Here is an 18,353-nt window from a genome sequence, read left to right on the forward strand (position 1 = left end):
TCCTGAAGTAATACAATTTAGATGAAATATGATTTAATTATTGATATAAGAATGTGTTACTTTCATATAGTTTTTTTTTTTTTAAACTTAATTTTGAACTTATGTGTTGGATTAACTTGATATTGAATGACGTCACATAATGGTAGTTAACAGCAGGTGGGTTTTTTGGGTTTTTTTACTTGTTTGTGTTTTTTGTTTTGTTGGGATAGGTAGGTGGGTGGGTGGGTAGGGGGTGGAGGAGTCATATTTAAAAACAAATTAAAATTTCCTTTTAAATTTTTTACTGCTGATTTAATGTTAATATTATTTATAATAAATAATTTTCAGAATTACTCTTAAGAAATTAGTCATTTTGTATTTATGTGGCATAAAGGCATTCAAGCAAAATAAACCAGGCCATACTGGATTATCAATCAAATTTCTCTGTCGGTAGGAAACTTACTTGAGGTGTTTGGGTTGAAGGATCAAATCCCTTCAGTGTACCCATCAGTTGATTGGGTTTTTTTCTGTCCCATCCAGTTCCCCACAACTGGTATATATCAAAGGCTATTGTATATGTTGTCCTGGCATGTTTTTCACTAATTTCTTAAAGTCATTGTGGATAAATTGATCTACTACAATACATATATATATATATATATATGTATATATATATATATCTAATGTAAAATTTTGGAGTTTGTATCCAGTTTCTATTCAAAATGCATACATGTATATTGTTCACTTTGTATGCATTGTTAAATTAATGAAATATTTTTTCAGCCTGGAGATCCTTACGGAAGACCACCCCCGACAGCTTATCCCCCATCAGACCCTTACGGCAGACCAGCAGAGAGGTATTCATATCAACGTTACTTCTCGTGCCGATATTCAGAATCATGAATGGCACATACATTTAAACAGATACCTTACTTTTAATATTGTAGGACAAAATCAGGAAGAAAGATGACTTTCTTTACATTTAAATAATAATAATAATATAATATAATATAATATAATATAATATAATATAATATAATATAATATAATAATAATAATAAATTCTTTATTTAGAGAGGGTTACACAGTTAGCAAAAACTAATCTTCCCTGAGGCCCTCAGGTACAAACAATACAGAATTACAATACATACATTTATGAACAAATAGAAAATACATATATGGCAATAAACATATGTACAAATAATATTATTTTAGAAAATATTTCTTAGTCTATATTTAAAAACAGCAGTATGAGTGGGTACAAGTTTATAATTTTTACTCACATATATTCACTTAAATGTTTTATAAAAACATGAAATAAAGTTCATATATTAATCGGTAAGTATTATTTTCATGTCTTTTTTTTGCAATTTTTATTATTTTAGATCGGCTAATGGTGATTAAAATTAGGCAAAAAATCGAAAAAGTTGCGTTTACTTACGGGTATTTGTGGCCAGCTGTCCAGTATTTATGTCCATTATTCCCGATAACAGTGGTTTTCTGACCAGAATTGTTTTTAAAACCCGAACTAAGATTCATATTGCAATATTTGGTAATTTTCGTTGTTGGTAAAACGATCAAATTTATTATCAAATTAGCTGTCACAATCAGCTATCGATCCCTGAAAATGACCGCGATGCGCCGCCATTGTTGTCAGCGAAAATACTTGCCGAAAACCACTTTTTGAACTCAAAATTTCAAGGTATTTTCAATTGAAAAAATCAAAACAAAAGCCACTATTTAAAAAAAAAATCTTTTTTCTTTAATTATATTTCCGTTTCCGGTGAGTGTCGTGTGCAAAACGGTGGGAAATATGAATTGGGGAATGCACTGTATACAGTGTACAGTATATCGACTGACGTGACGTCGGGCGAGATATCTCGCCTGCAGTAGTCAGAAGGTTAAAGACTATCAAGTACAAAAACTGAAACTGCAAATCCTTGCATATTTTAATATTTCGTAATTTAATGATGTGTAAGTCATTCTATTGTATTTTTTTGAAGAAGCACTGATTTGTTTTGTGTTTAAAAAAATGGACTGCAAGTTGAATTTTTGTTGACGATTGCCTTTTCTTTTTCTCTCAAAATATCTAAAAATTAGTTAAATGCAATTATGCTAAGAGGCTGATGATTTACAAAATAAATCTTAATTATTATTGACAGACCTCTTTGTTAAAAGAAAAAAAAAATCTTATATTATTGAAAGTATTACTAAGTAAAACATTTTTTTCATAGGCATGAGCCACCACCTCCAGCTTTGAGTGAGCAAGAATTTGAAGAAATATTTCAGCGAAACAAGACTGTGTCCAGCAGTGCTATCAACAGGGCTGTTCAAGATGCTAGTGCAGGTAAGAAAGTTCATCACAAAATGAGAAATGTAGAGAACTGGAGGTTTGGGGGGGAAGTGGTAGGGAACAGCACGTTAAAGAATGAAGCATATTTTTTCGTTATTTCTGATACTGAGCGACCTATGAAATAAAAGCATGTTTTACTTTCAGTTTCTAAATTTCAAATTAATTCTTGTAATAATTTAGAATGGAACCAAATTTAGCCATTTTCATAACATCTACAAAAAATACTTTTTTTCTCACAATGCTTCTAGATATGGAACTACAATTTTGTGAATATGTGTATCATGTAGAGTTACAGATCAAGTTCAAGGGCCATAACTGTTAAAAATGGAAAGAAATTTGTGGGGCCCTGTAGGGGACGTGTTGCTTTAGCAATTCTCTCATAATGCTTGTTTTAATAGACAGCTTTGTTGATGTTATTTATTTATAGCATGTTTATTTTGTTGTGATATAATTTGTAATGATCATTTTAAAGCTATTTTTATTTACCATTTTCAGCTGATTTTGCCAGTGCAATTGAGACCTTGGTTACAGCGATTTCTTTGATTAAACAGTCCAAGATAGCAGGTGATGATCGGTGCAAGATTCTGATCAGCTCTCTTCAAGATACACTTCATGGAATTGAAGAAAAATCCTATGGTTCCAAGTACGTATACATAATTCTTGTGATTTGTGAAGTCATATTTCTGTTAGTTTAACATGCAGGAATGTTCCCATTAAAAATCCCCAGTTCCATGGTAAAGCTTGGTGCTCAGTCAGTCTAGGATTGATCCTCATTGGTGGACCCATTGAGCTATTTCTCGTATATCAAGTAAAGGCTGTGGTATGTGGTACCTTGTCTGTGGGATGGTGCATATAAAGGTCCCTTGCTATAAATGAAAAAATGTAGGGGTTTTTCTCTCTAAGACTACATGTCAAAATTGCCAAATCTTTTGACGTCCAATAGGCGATGATTAATAAATCAATATGCTCTAGTGGTGTCGTTAAACAAGACAAAATTTAGCTTTGATAGCACATATCAATTGTGATCATGTTAGCAGTATATACAGTGATGTAATAAACTATCATAACACTGAATTATAAGGTACGTATTATCATGTCACAAGACGTACGGTTGTGTGATAAAAAGTCAATGCAGATAATGTATATATGTTTTTATTGTACTACATAATATACTTTCACCACACACAGGAGTGCAAGCACCTCTCGAAGGTCACGATCCAGGTCTAGAGAGAGAGACCGTGAGAGGGAAAAGCGAAGCCGACACCGATCTAGAAGCAGAGAACGTGATTATGAAAGGAATCGGGAGCGAGAGAGGCACTATGAGGAGCGACACAGGTCTGACCGAGGAGAGCGCAGTGAACGAGAACGAGAACGAGAGAGGACCGAGAGAGAGTATGCAAGCAGCAGCAGCAGCAGCCGCAGACATTGAGCTCTTCATGTTTTTCAGGTAATAATGACGTGCTGTGCAGCAGGTAGGGTTTTTATCTCTTTTTTATTATTATTATTAAATCTTATATATTTATTATTGGTGATTTTTTAATGGCCTTTGAAGTAAAGTATCATTCTTGTTTTTCCGATAAATATATATTTTTAAAACGGTTTAACTTGTAATTGAAAATATGTTATAACTTTTTCAAGATTGTTTTCTATAGAAGTATCTATTTTTGATTTGATTTTATGTAGTATAAACAAAATTGATTATTAATAAAAAAAGTTTTGTTTCAGAAGTTAGTAATAAATGCGTGAAGTATTTTACTGTTTACCATTGAATACTTAACTTTTTATGGACATTTTTTTACATTCACGGTAGTTCTAAAATCAAAACGTTACTTTATGGAGAAAAAAAGATGGCTTTACCATTAATCCCACATATAATTGATTGAAAAGCTAAATTCTGACTTGCGTATATTTATTTGACAAAACGTAGCAGGTCTCTGGACATTTTTTTTTTGTTGAGAAATTGTTTTTGTGAAAGTTTTTATTCTAAACCATCTTGCTTCATATTTTTTCCACACCTTTTTAGTCCATTATGTATGCAGATGCATTTAAGAGACATGAAACATTTTAATTTAATTTTAGAGAAAAACATTTTGTGCTTTTGATATAAATATAAAAACTTCAATACAATTTTAAGCAATTTTTTTTAAAGAATTAAAACATTTTAATAAATATTTAAAACATTTTAATCATTTTCAAAAAACTAAATTTACACTACAAAACAGATTGACAATGATAAAGGATGCTATTTGGAAATGTTTTAATTAGTAAACTTACCTTCCACTGGAGGTTGAAGTACATCAGTTTTGTTTCCAGTTGAATCGATTTAAAAAATTTTTTTTTATAAGAATCGAAACAAAGATGTAGGTTTTGTTTGAAAACAAAGACAAAAATCTCCACTTGTATTTAGTTTTTTTGTTTCATTTATATTTTTTAGTCGGTCTTTTAGATCATTCAATATTGAAAACAAAATTAAACCAGGTTTTTTCATCAACTGTTTTATATGAATATTTTATATGATAATTATTTTGTATTATATTTTCCCCCCATTTTATTGTATTGTTATATAATATAATATGTTTGAATTTTTTTTTTCCTTTTATACTGTTGCATTTAAAAAAACCTAATATCAAATGTATGCATCATGTGTTTGATATAAAGCTTTGGTTTTTGAAAAGGGTTAAACATCATTTATGGCTGTTAATATATATTTTTTATTTTTACAAAATGTGAACAGTCATAAAAGATGTTTATAGATTATAATATAAATTGTGTGTCATTAAATAAAGTATTAAACTTTTTTTTCAAGATAAAAACATTTATTGTAATTAGATTATTTCTTCTCTTACCAAATCACACAAAAAAAGAGATCCAGTGTAAAGATTGTTTCATTTTTAAAATGATTAAATTTAATTCAGTATAAATCTTTGAAAAACCTCAGTTATACTAGCAGTTTTACTGCTAAAAGAAAATGCAAGTTCTTTCTAATAACCAAATTTAAGGTATATTGGATTGGATTCTTTTATATATTAATGCTGCGTTCAAGTGTGCTCGTAATTCACAAACTTCTGGCTTGAATATAGTGTCCAAAACAATCGAGAGCTCACATTTCTGATTTGTAAACTCAGAAGAAAAATAGCGAAGTGACCTTCACCTTTTTGTTCAGAAAAATGTGGTGATGAAATGTTTCTCTGAACTCTCTTTTAATGATATTTTGTTTTAGTATTAGTGAAAATAGTTAAATTTATAAGTAAAGTACATTAAAGGAATTAAAGTTTACTTTTTGACAAGTGCATCCGAATGTAATTAAGTTGTAATTACGAGTTTACAACTTGAAAGTGTCAATTTCGGAGCACACCTGAACACAGCATAATACACTTGTTTGATCTAAGTAAGTCAGATTCAGGCTGAAAGTACATTCTGTTTTTGTGGAGGCAAACAATAGTCCAGCTATGGTGAACTAAATTTCCTGCATGTTAAAGGGAGTTATGGTATTGACAGTATGGAATATTTATTTTCTTAAATGAATATTACACTGAATATTTAAGTTATACTCTGATATGGATGACACACCCAGTATTTTTCGTGCTGGGGTGTCGTTAAACATCTATTCTATTCTGATATGGATGGGTAAATGAATTCCCAATGGGCTTGTTTTAATAGAAATACTAGATTGCTAATATGGTTTTGAATTTCTCCTTAAAATTATATAACAGACATTGATTTAGTGATATTTATAGTTTTATTTGTATGATATGTATTATTATTATTATTATCATATATTATTATATATTATTATTATGTATTTCATGTTGCAATTTTGATCAGGCATCAAATTCATTCACAAATGTAACTAGCCACAATGCTTGGCTTTCAGTATATAATACATTTGTTCCATCATATTAAGTGTATACAATGCCAATATTGTCTGACTTGTATGTATTTCTGTTTTACCCCACATCGGTTTTAGTTGTCATTATATTACACAGGTCTGAAATAGCTTAAACTGTTGCTTCGTTATCATAATCAATGTATTATATACATTAAAGTAAAATGGGTATACATGTATTCATGGCTGTAACTAGACTTTCGAAATGGCATGTTAAATGGTAAAGAGGTTGCTAAAGTATCACTGTACTGAGTACATTATATATACATGTAGATAGGGAGATGTGAACTCTGAATTGTATCTCTGCACAAGGTAGTCAAAAGGATGTTAGACAAAGTCGTGATTGCTTCCATAATTCACTATCGGGTGCTTGTCCTTGGGAGGACTGCCACTGTCATAGGAGATTGTGAAAAGATGTTTCATCCCTCCTGCTCAGCTCATAGGAGGACTGCATGCCAAAGACTAGCTTAGAAAACCAAAAGGATAGAGCTCATTGGAATATATACAGCTGTGATGGCATGCACTCATTAATTACTGTAAAATGTATTGTCATATACGCCCATAATAGTGTGTGTGCATGTGTTAAATCACAAACTTGGACTTTGTCTAGTTAAAATCTTGATATAGAAAGAATATGCAAGTCAGACAATGCAATCGTGGCAAAGTCATGTCTAAAGTTTTAGACAGAACCTGATTTTTGATGGTATATTTGTTTGGTTATTTTGTATACATACATATAAATGTAAAAAACAACAACCCAGGTTTAAATACTACATGTACTTTTATCGACCATATCATGAAAGTAACTGCAGAAAGAATGCAGAAATTTATTTTATGCTATAACTACAATTAAATTGTCTGCTTTAACGTTTGTTACATCTACAGTTTCTTTGAACTTTACTATTTTATTATTATGAAATGTGTGAGCAGGGTATATCTAGCTTAAAATGGGGTGCTGTAGAAAAAAAAACATTGCCTTCTGCAGGTAGACAAAAAGGGCACTTGCTGAACTAAAATGACACTAAATGTTTTGTGGTAAACATTGTGAGCAATATATTTTTGTCCTTTGGTCAGTTTGTGTTACATTTGAAGCTTGATCATATTTAGCTCACTAAGAAGTAAGGTGCCATTTTGGTAACATGTATAATGTCTTTGATAACATTGTGTTAAACTCGTAGCGGTGTCATAAAAAAAATATGCCATGTAAACATTTGAAAAGTTTTTTGGGGGGATATAAATATATTGACCAGAAAACAAGAAATAGCTACTGGTTACTTTCAACATTTGTATATTGTTGTTTTCTATTAAAAGTAACCATTTATTGCTTTGTTATTTCATTATATTTAGACCCCAAAATATATTTTCAAATGTTCCATGACTTTTATTAATAATGTTGCAGTACCAACATGAAAAACATAACTTAGAGACACCGTATTATAAAAGAGCTTCATTATTTAAACTATTTGAGCATCAGGATTGTGGTCTACTGGTAGGTAATTTTATTTCAAGACATTAATGTTATATTTTATTTGTTTATTGAGTCTGGTTAATTATTTGATTACACTACCCCCACCCACCTGAAAAAAAGAAAGAAGTTAAATAAGTTCAATGTAGCCGCTTTTTGTTGAATTTGTATTGGGATGATTACTTGAGGGGTAATGACATCCGTATCACTCCTCCTTTTAGTTTTCTGCACTGTTTATTGTTCATTATTTTTACGTTTTATTTAAACACGAGAACAAAGAAAATTAATTTCATAATACATATGTGTTGGAAGGTGAAATGAGATTTCCCAGTAATATATGAAATGATAAAATATTTATCCGTTTGGGGCATTGAACATTAAGTAAAATCTCAGAGAAAATCCCTTGGAGATATTGGGTGGGAATTATTTAGAACTTACTTTAAGATTTGATTAAATATATTCTGTTTACTGTTAGTGAATTCATGCTGGGTGTGATGCGATTGGGACCGGCCTCAGTGGCATTGTGGTTAGGCCATCGGTCTCCAGGCTGGTAAGTACTGGGTTCGGATCCTAGTCGAGGCATGGGATTTTTAATCCAGATACTGAGTGAGTGCAATGGGTAGGTGTAAACCACTTGCACCGACCAGTGATCCATAACTGGTTCAACAAAGGCCATGGTTTGTGCTATCCTGCTTGTGGGAAGCACAAATAAAAGATCCCTTGCCTGTCGTAAAAGAGTAGTCTATGTGGCGACAGCGGGTTTCCTCTAAAAAAAACTGTCAGAATGACCATATGTTTGACGTCCAATAGCCGATGATAAGATAAAAAATCAATGTGCTCTAGTGGTGTCGTTAAATAAAACAAACTTTACTTGGATGGGTTTTTAGCACTGTTTCACCTTGCTTTACCCATTGCTGGTCTTGATTACATCTGAAGTCACCTGTTTGTTCATTATGTCTAACGTTTCTTTTCTCTTCTACATAAAATCAACATGTTTCTGTTTTCTTTTAGGTTATATAACCTTTGATCTTCATGTCCATTGTGATTGCATCTAGTGTACTTGGCTACGATAGCTATTTGACTATAACCGTTACGTTTATTGTAATTGTGGATCACATATTTGTACGTTAATTACCTTGCCACTGCATTGAACATTCGAATCATCATTGGATTGGAGACAGACTTCATCACCTAGATATCTGAATCAAGACGGAAAAAGGAAAACGAATTCGTCGTTGGATGCATTTTACAGTTCATCGAAAGTTTGGAATAAAGTGGATTGTGACATCATCTTCAAGTTTCACGCTTCGTGGATCTTCATGGATTTTCATCATGCTTTTTAAATCTTCAATCGTCTAGACGTTTGAAGGTTTTTATTAATTGTTTTGTTTTCTTTTTTTTTAATTCATCAATGTATGGTAATAAAAGGTTCTTAATCACCAGTTTTGTCAATTGTTTTTTATTTTCAGCATGTATTTTTGACATGGTCAAAGGTTATTTACAAGTACACTAGATAAACTTTGTTGAAGGTAAAAACTATTTTATTTGTTTTTACTTGTATAAATAAATACAGTAAAGTACACTTAGAAGAACTACTGCATAGAATGAACTGATCGTAAAGTCCCGTTTTATCTCCCTATACATTAATAACAATCTTATGCAAATGTGTACAACGAACTACTGTTATAACAAAACTAACTGTCATGATCCCTTCCAGTTCGTTATAAGAGTACTTTACTGTAGTACCTTTTATTTCAGGACTTGTTCACACGGTTATATACTTTGTCATACAGTTATACTTGTATAAAGAAGCCACCTAATGATAAGTGTCTCTGAAACATGGCTTTAGAAAGGTCAATGAACACTGTTAAATGATTGGTAGAATACAAAGGTGGCCTCTTGATACAGGCAGCTGTGTGAGTAGGTAATCATATTTTGCAGTGTCGTGGAGGGTTTAAGCTGGACAAATTTTTTAACAATTTGACAAATTTGGTTTAAAAATATATAAAACAAGTTCAGTTTGTTTTAGCAAAATAAAAAGCCCATTGTAAATGTTAATTCTTGGATCAGTCTTTTGAAGAATTAAATATGAAATTTGGCTAATTAATTTTGAAAAGTGTTTACCAGTCATCCATTAAACCCTGCCATGTACAAATAAAAAAGAAAAAGTTGTGCAAGAATTTTTTTTATGTTCTATAATTGTGTTTTTAACTAACCTTTGTAATTCTGCAATGGTTTGTTGTAAATGTGGGTAACAGATATATAGTAATGTGTCGGTATATAACCATAATTAGGATATTTAAAAATAGGTATACTCATAGTTAGCACAAAAGAATATAAGTTTGCTATTTTTGGTGTAACCTAACTGCAGTTGGTTGTTGTAAGTACATCTTTTGTGAATTGTTATAACATGGGGGATATATTGAAAACTGAATCATATGCCATACAAATAGTGTGTATAGCATATATTCCTCATTATAATAATTTTATTGGTCTCTTATATTGTTTCATTGAACTTCATTTTGTGCACTGTTGTACTGCATGTTTATTTAAGTAATGTCCTGTTTTCACTTTAGCACACATGACCAACGTACCTAAAAATACTTACTATTTTTATTGAGTTCCTGAAATCTGTGTTTCAGATCACGAAGACAACAGTAAATGACTCCTTTTAGAGGTTAGCTTCATAATAAAATTATGTATACTATCTAAATCTGCATTACTGTATATTTTGTCCTCAGTAACCGATAGCAAGTGATATTCATACTTTTGCTTTCTTTGCTAACTGAAAAGTGTTTGACAAAATACCTACACTAAATGTTCCAGATTCCCCCCAAAAGTTAGCCACTTTGGTTCGAGGAGGCAACCTTCCTACATACAGAGGCAGCATTTTTTTTTTAGGAGTAACCATGTAATGTATAGAGATGCAGATATTAAGAGATAAACACCTTATGGATTTAATATACACGTGTATATATGTATACCCACTATCTACAAACTATTTTTAAAATTTAAATCACGTGTACATAGGATGGGTGCTGCAGACGTACAAGATAAAACAATAATTGCTCCCCCCCCAACTCTGAAAATAATACATGCCCCCTCTCTTGTTGGAAGGAAAATTAATATATTACTAGCCCCTCCATTTGTTGGCATCTTCTGATGCCCATGTTCTTTTTTTTCTTTGTTTCTTCATTCGTTTTGTTTTGTTTGTTTTTATGGTGTATACACTAATTTTCAGTAATTTTTATCAAATTGAAATTGGCTTTATTGGAAACGAAATACATAATGTCATGTCCTAATATTTGTCTACAACTTGCCAAAACCTTTTTTTTGTCTTGCTTTATGTTTAGATTATTCTGGAGTTAACTGTTAAATTGTTTGCTTATAACATTACAGTACATCTTTACAGGCATCGAAATGAGAACAGAATGTGGTAACCTATGTGAAAATACCATAACCTAAGGTCCTTGTAACCTGTATGTTATGACACATTTGACTGTATGTTATGACACATTTGACTGTGTGTTATGACACATTTGACTCTGTGTTATGACACATTTGGCTGTATGTTATGACACATTTGACTGTATGTTATGACACATTTGGCTGTATGTTATATACACATTTGACTATGTGTTATATACACATTTGACTGTGTGTTATGACACATTTGGCTGTGTGTTATGACACATTTGACTGTGTTATGACACATTTGACTGTGTGTTATGACACATTTGACTGTGTGTTATGACACATTTGGCTGTATGTTATGACACATTTGACTATATTTGGCTGTATGTTATGACACATTTGACTGTATGTTATGACACATTTGGCTGTATGTTATGACACATTTGGCTGTATGTTATGACACATTTGACTGTATGTTATGACACATTTGGCAAGTTTACAATTTTCTTTATTGCTATAAAATCTTGTAAGAGAAACAGATACTTTGTTGTGTATCTTATATTTGAATAACACTTAGTTAATCAGGGTGGTAGTGCTTTTATTTAAGAATTTGTGGACAATAAAGTATTTAACATTTTTAACATGATGTAACCTGTTAATCCGAGCAACCATTCTCATCTTATTTTGATGCCTACTTAACAACCACCCTTTTGCTCCATACATTTATTACAACCATTCTTGTTTGTATATATATATATATATATATATATATATATATATATATATATATATATATATAGCTTGTATGTCCATATGACTATTAAAATTCAGTGATTTTTTAAAACGTAGATTTTTTCCATGTTAGCTGTCAACATGGTATTGTTAAACTATGGGTGGGGGTTTTCTATTGGTGTGACCAGTTTCAGTTAGTATTTTAAAATTTAAATCTTTGTTATGCATGAACTTCTCTAGTAACGGAAATATTTAGCTTGAAAATACTAAATTGAATTGTAGTTCATTTGAGTATAATATAATATAATATATTTATTAATATGTGAGAAATTGTGTGAATGTGCCACCGTGTTGTTTACTATCCTAACTATAAACCTTCAGGAATAAAGAATTTATTTTACTATGGTACATAAACATAATAAATTAGACCAAAACTGGACTTACTTTTAGAAAAATGCAAAAATTTCTACTGAGTGTACATTGTTTTGGATCCTTATTTACTACTTTAAATATTCATAGTTAACATTTAGAAATGGAAATTGATTACAAAAATGTACTTTTTTTTATTCAGTTTTTTGTTAAAACATTGTGTTGGAAATGGCTAAATGTTATACACTTAATCATGAAATCATCAACAGTTATTTTCAGGTAAAAGGTTTATTCATTTTTGTAATTAGAATATGGTAAATATCTGTATATTTTTATATAATTAATTAATTCAGTTTGTATTGTGTGTAATTGGCTGTGAATTATTTATTAATATATACCACCTATTCAGTTTACATTTTTTAAGAGACTAATGTTTAAAATGAATTTTGAAAACATTGATTTTTCTATGCATTACACTATTTTTCTAATCTTTTTAATAACATTTATATAGCATTTTTTAATCAGCCCTTTACACTGATTTTATTTTTTAAATGCAAAAGTCATTTACCATTTCATAATCATAAAGTTAGTTATAGCCAATTTGTTGTTTGTGCATGGATGTTACAAAACATTATTTAATTCAATCAATCATTAATTCATTTATTAATCTTTGAATTATACAACTTTACACATATATACTGTGTGTTTAGTACTTGTATTGTTAACATAAAATAGTAGTATTAGTAAAAGATATAGCTAATAATATAATTTACCATTTATCAAATTAGTTGTAATATCACCTCATGTTAAAATACCGGTTCATATTAAGTATGCAATTGACTCAGAATGAGTTATTTCGATTTGTAAAATATTGTTGGTAAATTCTGATACTTTTACTCATTGGAAAAGTGTAAAATATTGATGTATTTTGTATGGTAATGTCTTACATTAAAACTATTAATTAAAAAAAAAAAGAAGATTATTCACAATTACAGCATCATGATATCTTTACAATTTGCTTTTTGTATATTATAATAAATGAACTACAATATGAACGATAGAGTAATAATATTTTAATGATAATGCAATTATTATTATTGGTATGATTTGGTTGTTAATGGTGTTACAACTGAAGTGTCATATTTAGATACTTTTCAGGCCTCCTAGATATCCTTTGATTTCTTTCCCGTTTTCAAAATCTGTCAACTGTTGAAGTCTACAATAGAAAATTTGTTTTAAAAATTTTGATTATAATTGTAGCTAGAGTATGTAAAATAAATTCTAAAGAAAAATATTTCTATTTAAAATGCAGTCCTCTTATGTTGTCTGAATTTGGAATATAGTTATTGTTCAGTGATACAGTCTTAATCACTGATAAGCGTTTTGTTGTTCAGGTTACTAGTATATTAATTTGTCACAATTCTCTATCTTGGCTACAGGTTCTGGGAGGTCTGGCTTTGTTGTGACTTTATTACAAGTTGCATAATCACTTTTAAAATACATACCAGAATATGCTTTACTTTAAATAGTATTAAATATTTTCAAAAATATTTTATAAAAATGACTACAAAGGAAGACTATACATGTACATTGTATATCAGAAACAGCAGTGGTAATTTCTTAATTGAATATCATAGAAATCTGAACAAAGGTGTTATGTCGTTAGCAACCTTAGTATTATGGAGCTTGTGATTTGGTTGTTGAGGTCCTAAGAAAGGGAATTATGGAGACCTTGGAACTAATATGCTCTAAGATATACACTAATGATGCTTATAACATCTGTGAATGTTGCTGTTGTCTTCAGTGTACAATGTACATGTATTTGTGTATGTAATAACACTTGATTTTTGTACTACATTTGGATGGTACAGTGTTTTATTACATACCTATTCAATGTTACTATAGTGATAGACATTTTCAAACCATGTGATAAATTTATTTTGTATCACACACGTGTGATCTGGACTGGAAATTTTAAATTAGGTTTCCATTTTTATTTTTACTGGAGTTGGGATCTTTTTGCTACTTACTTGCTATTGTATTTGAAACATTACACACAACTGCCGCACAGTGTGATTCTTAATGTTAACTCTGTAAATACATGAAAGGAGCATTGCTTATAGATTCAAGAAAATGTAGTTATGATGCTAAATTAAGAACCTTTTTTTTTTTAAATGAAAGAAGATATGTAAAAAATACAAAACTTCACATATGTTGTTTTTGTTTCTTATTTATTTGAGCAAAATAAACTTGTGCAACAAATAGGAAGTGAAAACAACATATGTGAAGTTCTGCATATACATGCAGGGCTTCTAGATTATGGTAGCCCCACTCCCATGGCTAGTGATATTCAATGTTGGGCTAGTAAATAAGTTGTCAAATGCTGCATTTAAGTCCATTTTGTAAATATGAACATGCTGCCCCCCACCCCACCCCTCAAATATTGGTGTTTTTAATCTTTTCAATGCAACACATCTGATTATTACTATTAGTAAAATTGTATTAAGTAAAGTAAGGCTAGTGAATTTTTATTCATGGCTAGTACATTTTTAAAATCACTGATCCCATGGCTAGTGGATTTTATAAAAATTCTAGAAGCCCTGATACATGTATATTCTTATATTTGCCAATGACATTTTTGTTGATACCATTTAATTTATTTTGCACAACATACATTTTATTTTACATGCCAATAATAACCAGAATGTCAAGTTTGTGCTGAACATGTTCTATTTAGTCAACCTTTCTTTGGCTAAACAACAAAGCTAACAATCTACACATACGCCCCCCCCCCCCCCAAATCCCCCCCACAAAAACAACAACAACCCCACTTTACATATACATAAGCAGCTAGTAATCAAACAAAATATGCCAGTTTACTTTTTTAGCACCAGTGTTTATATAAATAAGTAATACGAAATTAGCATAATGGAATTCATATTCCTCCACTGTTATAATGTGAGTTATATATCTAGCTAGACATTATCTTCGTTAGTGCTGTAGAGCAATTGCTTAAATATATGAAATCACAATCTACATTTAATTAATAATTGTGTTCTGTTTTATAGCATATTTAATATACGGTGAAATATCATAACTGTTAAGTATCTGTTTACGTAAGTAAGATAGTAACAGTAGCCTTAAATTCCAAGTTATTTCACTGCATTATTTACAGTTATAGTGATAAATATTTGAGTTTGTGGATTTCAAAGCATGTTTTTGATTGTAGTGGATGTCTGGAAATATTCATTGCGACACACACATATAAATGTATAACACTAGAGCTGTTCACAAATAGATTATTGCATTCAAGATACTGATTTTATGATGTGAAGTTTGGATTTGGTGTCAATTGTTATCAAAAGTCCAACCTGAACCTCAAAGAACAAATATTTTAAAGCTGTAACACCTGTTTATCAATAAGTTATAACAATAGTAAAAATTGAAAAATAAATCTGATCACAAAAAATCATACACGCTGGGTATTAGAAAGTCAGTTGATTTGCAGAGCAGGTAACATCACAATTTATATCAGCTGACGATAGTCTGTCAAAGAGGCAGGACATAGCCCAGTGGTAAAGTGCTCACTTGATGGTGTGGGATCGATCCCTGTCGATGGGCCCATTGGGCTATTTCTTGTTCCAGCCAGTGTAGCGGCCGTGGTATGTGCTATCCTGTCTGTGGGATGGTGCATATAAAAAATCCATGGCTGGTAATGGAAAAATGTAGCGGGTTTCCTCTCTAAGACTATATGTCAAAATTACCAAATGTTTGACATCCAGTAGCTGATGATTAATAAATCAATGTGATCTAGTGGTGTCGTGAAACAAAACAATCTTTACTTTATATTCTGTCATTGACCCAAAAACAAAGAGGTTTATCTAGTAATTATAGTTATCAGTGGATATACATGTAATTAATGCAATTAATGTTTATTCATCTTTTCCGTTATCACACAATATATTGTTTAATTCACAGTATTACAGTTACAATTGAAGGGGGAGGGGCTCATCTTTTTAAAGTCAAAAGGTGAGATTTAGGTATTAATTTTCCTGTGGTGGTGGTAGCAACAGCATCAACCTTTACACCGATATTATGTTTTTGTGTTAAGCTCCATTTGTCACAATCTGTAGGTCCTAGGTAAATAAAATATGCTTTATGGTTGCATCCATGAATGTTTATCTCAATGCATGTTAAAAAAAAATCTTTTTATTACAATTCTAAAATTATTATTAAATGTTTTCCTTAAAATACCTAGAAAGGCACTAGATAGAGGTTTATGGAATCAACCACTATTTTGCCAAATGCCCATTCGACTGCATTTTTCAGAAATATGGCTCAGATGATGTATTACGGTTTTGTCATTCAAATTAATCATGAAGTTTACATAATAAAATTATTTCTATTATAAAATTTTATTTAAAATTTATTAAAATGTTTTAGTTTTTTTAACATACATTGACGTAAACATATGTGAATGCATGTATGTGTGATAAAAATTGGTAGGTGAAACATTTACGTCCGTAGAATTCCTGTATGACAATGATCATACTTACTATACCGTAATTTTGTATCAAAATTATATGAACTTTTCAGTACTAATAATAGGATGCTTATTAGTCCCCTACCAGTCCAACTAGATGGAACTATAGGTTTTGTGTCCATTCTTCTGCCAATCAGTCTGTCACACATAGTTTTCCAGACTTTTTTTTCATAATGCCTTGAGATATTAAGCGAAAATTTTGTGTTTAGCTTCATGGTATAGTTACAGAATAAGTTTGACTTCCATGGAGTTAAGGCCCTTGAAGTTAGGAATTTAAAACCAATTGTTGGGCGTGGTTGGGAACATATATTGCTTTAGCAGTACTCTAATATTTTACATTATTTTATATTATAAAACATTTATAGTAGGTAAAATTAGATTGTGGTTTTATAACAATGTTTTCACTGTTAAATCTCTTGATTTAGCACCACCTATAGTTTATATGTATTAAAACAATTTATTGGGATTTCACATTGTGTGCAAAACATTTTTCTTTCAGGCAACCAGAAGTACATACTTGATAAAGCTTCACATTACATTAAAATTGTTATTTGTTACAGCAGGTAGAAATGTTAATCAAAATATGAAGTTAAAGTTTAAGTGTTCCGTTTTTTTTTCTCTTACCTTACTTTGTAGACTTGAAGTTGACCAGGGGGTTAAAACAAAAACAATCTGTAATCATATCTGTTACAAAGTTTCAATATTGTTGGCAATATTAATCATATATAAAAATTATACAAAGAAAAACAAATTAATTAGAAGGTGATACTGTATGCATTTCTACCAACCAAACTCTCAGCACTTAAGGATTGGATGGCAGAATTACAATCAAACTTTGCCATACAGGTAAGTCTAGTTTAATTTATAAATTCTATGAGAATGTTCAGAGATGAGTAGTGATACAAAGGTAAGTTGTGGTTTGTTAAGTTCTTATATCAATTTTTTTTAAAAATGATGATCACCAGTTAGAATAATGTGTAATTTGGTATTCATATGCATACATACATCAACTAGATATATACTGTTTTTCAAGATATGTTATTTGGAACATCACAGACATAAGTATGTATGTTTTGGATTTAAACTTAAAATGCTTTAAAAAAAAGAAAAGAAGCACAACGTACAATTCAGAGAATTCGTCTGTGGAATGTTTCTTTTTGTGTATCATCAGAAATTAAAATAATTTGAGACTATTGAACTCAAAATGCTTTTTATGATGATGTTGGAATTTTAAGTTTGTATTTTGAATTACATAAAAAAATGTACTACTTATAACATCCAATAGATTCATTACAGCATAATGACGATGTAGCTTTTAATTTTTTTTTATTTATTATTCCCTATTATATAGAATACATTTTAAATTCAGTTCATAACTTAGTATACCTAAATGTTGTTCACATCTGTGTCATATATGTTTTACTGCAGATTACTTTAAGAATATTTTAGCCAATAGTTATTTTGAATCTTTTATGCCAAGCTTTTAAATACAGAACTCTCCAGCTCTTTACATGTAATTCTATTAAAGTAGTCCCGCTTGATAAATTTAGGAGTTTCATCTAAGTTCCCTGCAAGGCTTAATAATGTTATCTGTATATGATTAATACGCCCA

General features: G+C 30.4%; 1 protein-coding gene across 2 annotated transcripts in view; it reads left to right on the forward strand.

Annotated features, from left to right (window-relative positions):
• The window catches only part of LOC121381004 (cleavage and polyadenylation specificity factor subunit 6-like), a 31,892-nt gene extending 22,767 nt beyond the window's left edge, over positions 1 to 9,125 (forward strand). For both annotated transcript variants that reach the window (XM_041510075.1, XM_041510076.1), the window contains 5 exons: positions 763 to 836; positions 2,214 to 2,326; positions 2,828 to 2,975; positions 3,521 to 3,779; positions 8,695 to 9,125. In XM_041510075.1, the coding sequence (XP_041366009.1) occupies positions 763 to 836; positions 2,214 to 2,326; positions 2,828 to 2,975; positions 3,521 to 3,761 (576 nt within the window). In that variant the 3' untranslated portion in view covers positions 3,762 to 3,779; positions 8,695 to 9,125. The remainder of the gene's footprint in view (positions 1 to 762; positions 837 to 2,213; positions 2,327 to 2,827; positions 2,976 to 3,520; positions 3,780 to 8,694) is intronic.
• Positions 9,126 to 18,353: the final 9,228 nt, after the last annotated feature.

This window comes from Gigantopelta aegis, chromosome 9 (genome assembly GCF_016097555.1).
Source record: "Gigantopelta aegis isolate Gae_Host chromosome 9, Gae_host_genome, whole genome shotgun sequence".
NCBI classification, from domain to species: domain Eukaryota; kingdom Metazoa; phylum Mollusca; class Gastropoda; order Neomphalida; family Peltospiridae; genus Gigantopelta; species Gigantopelta aegis.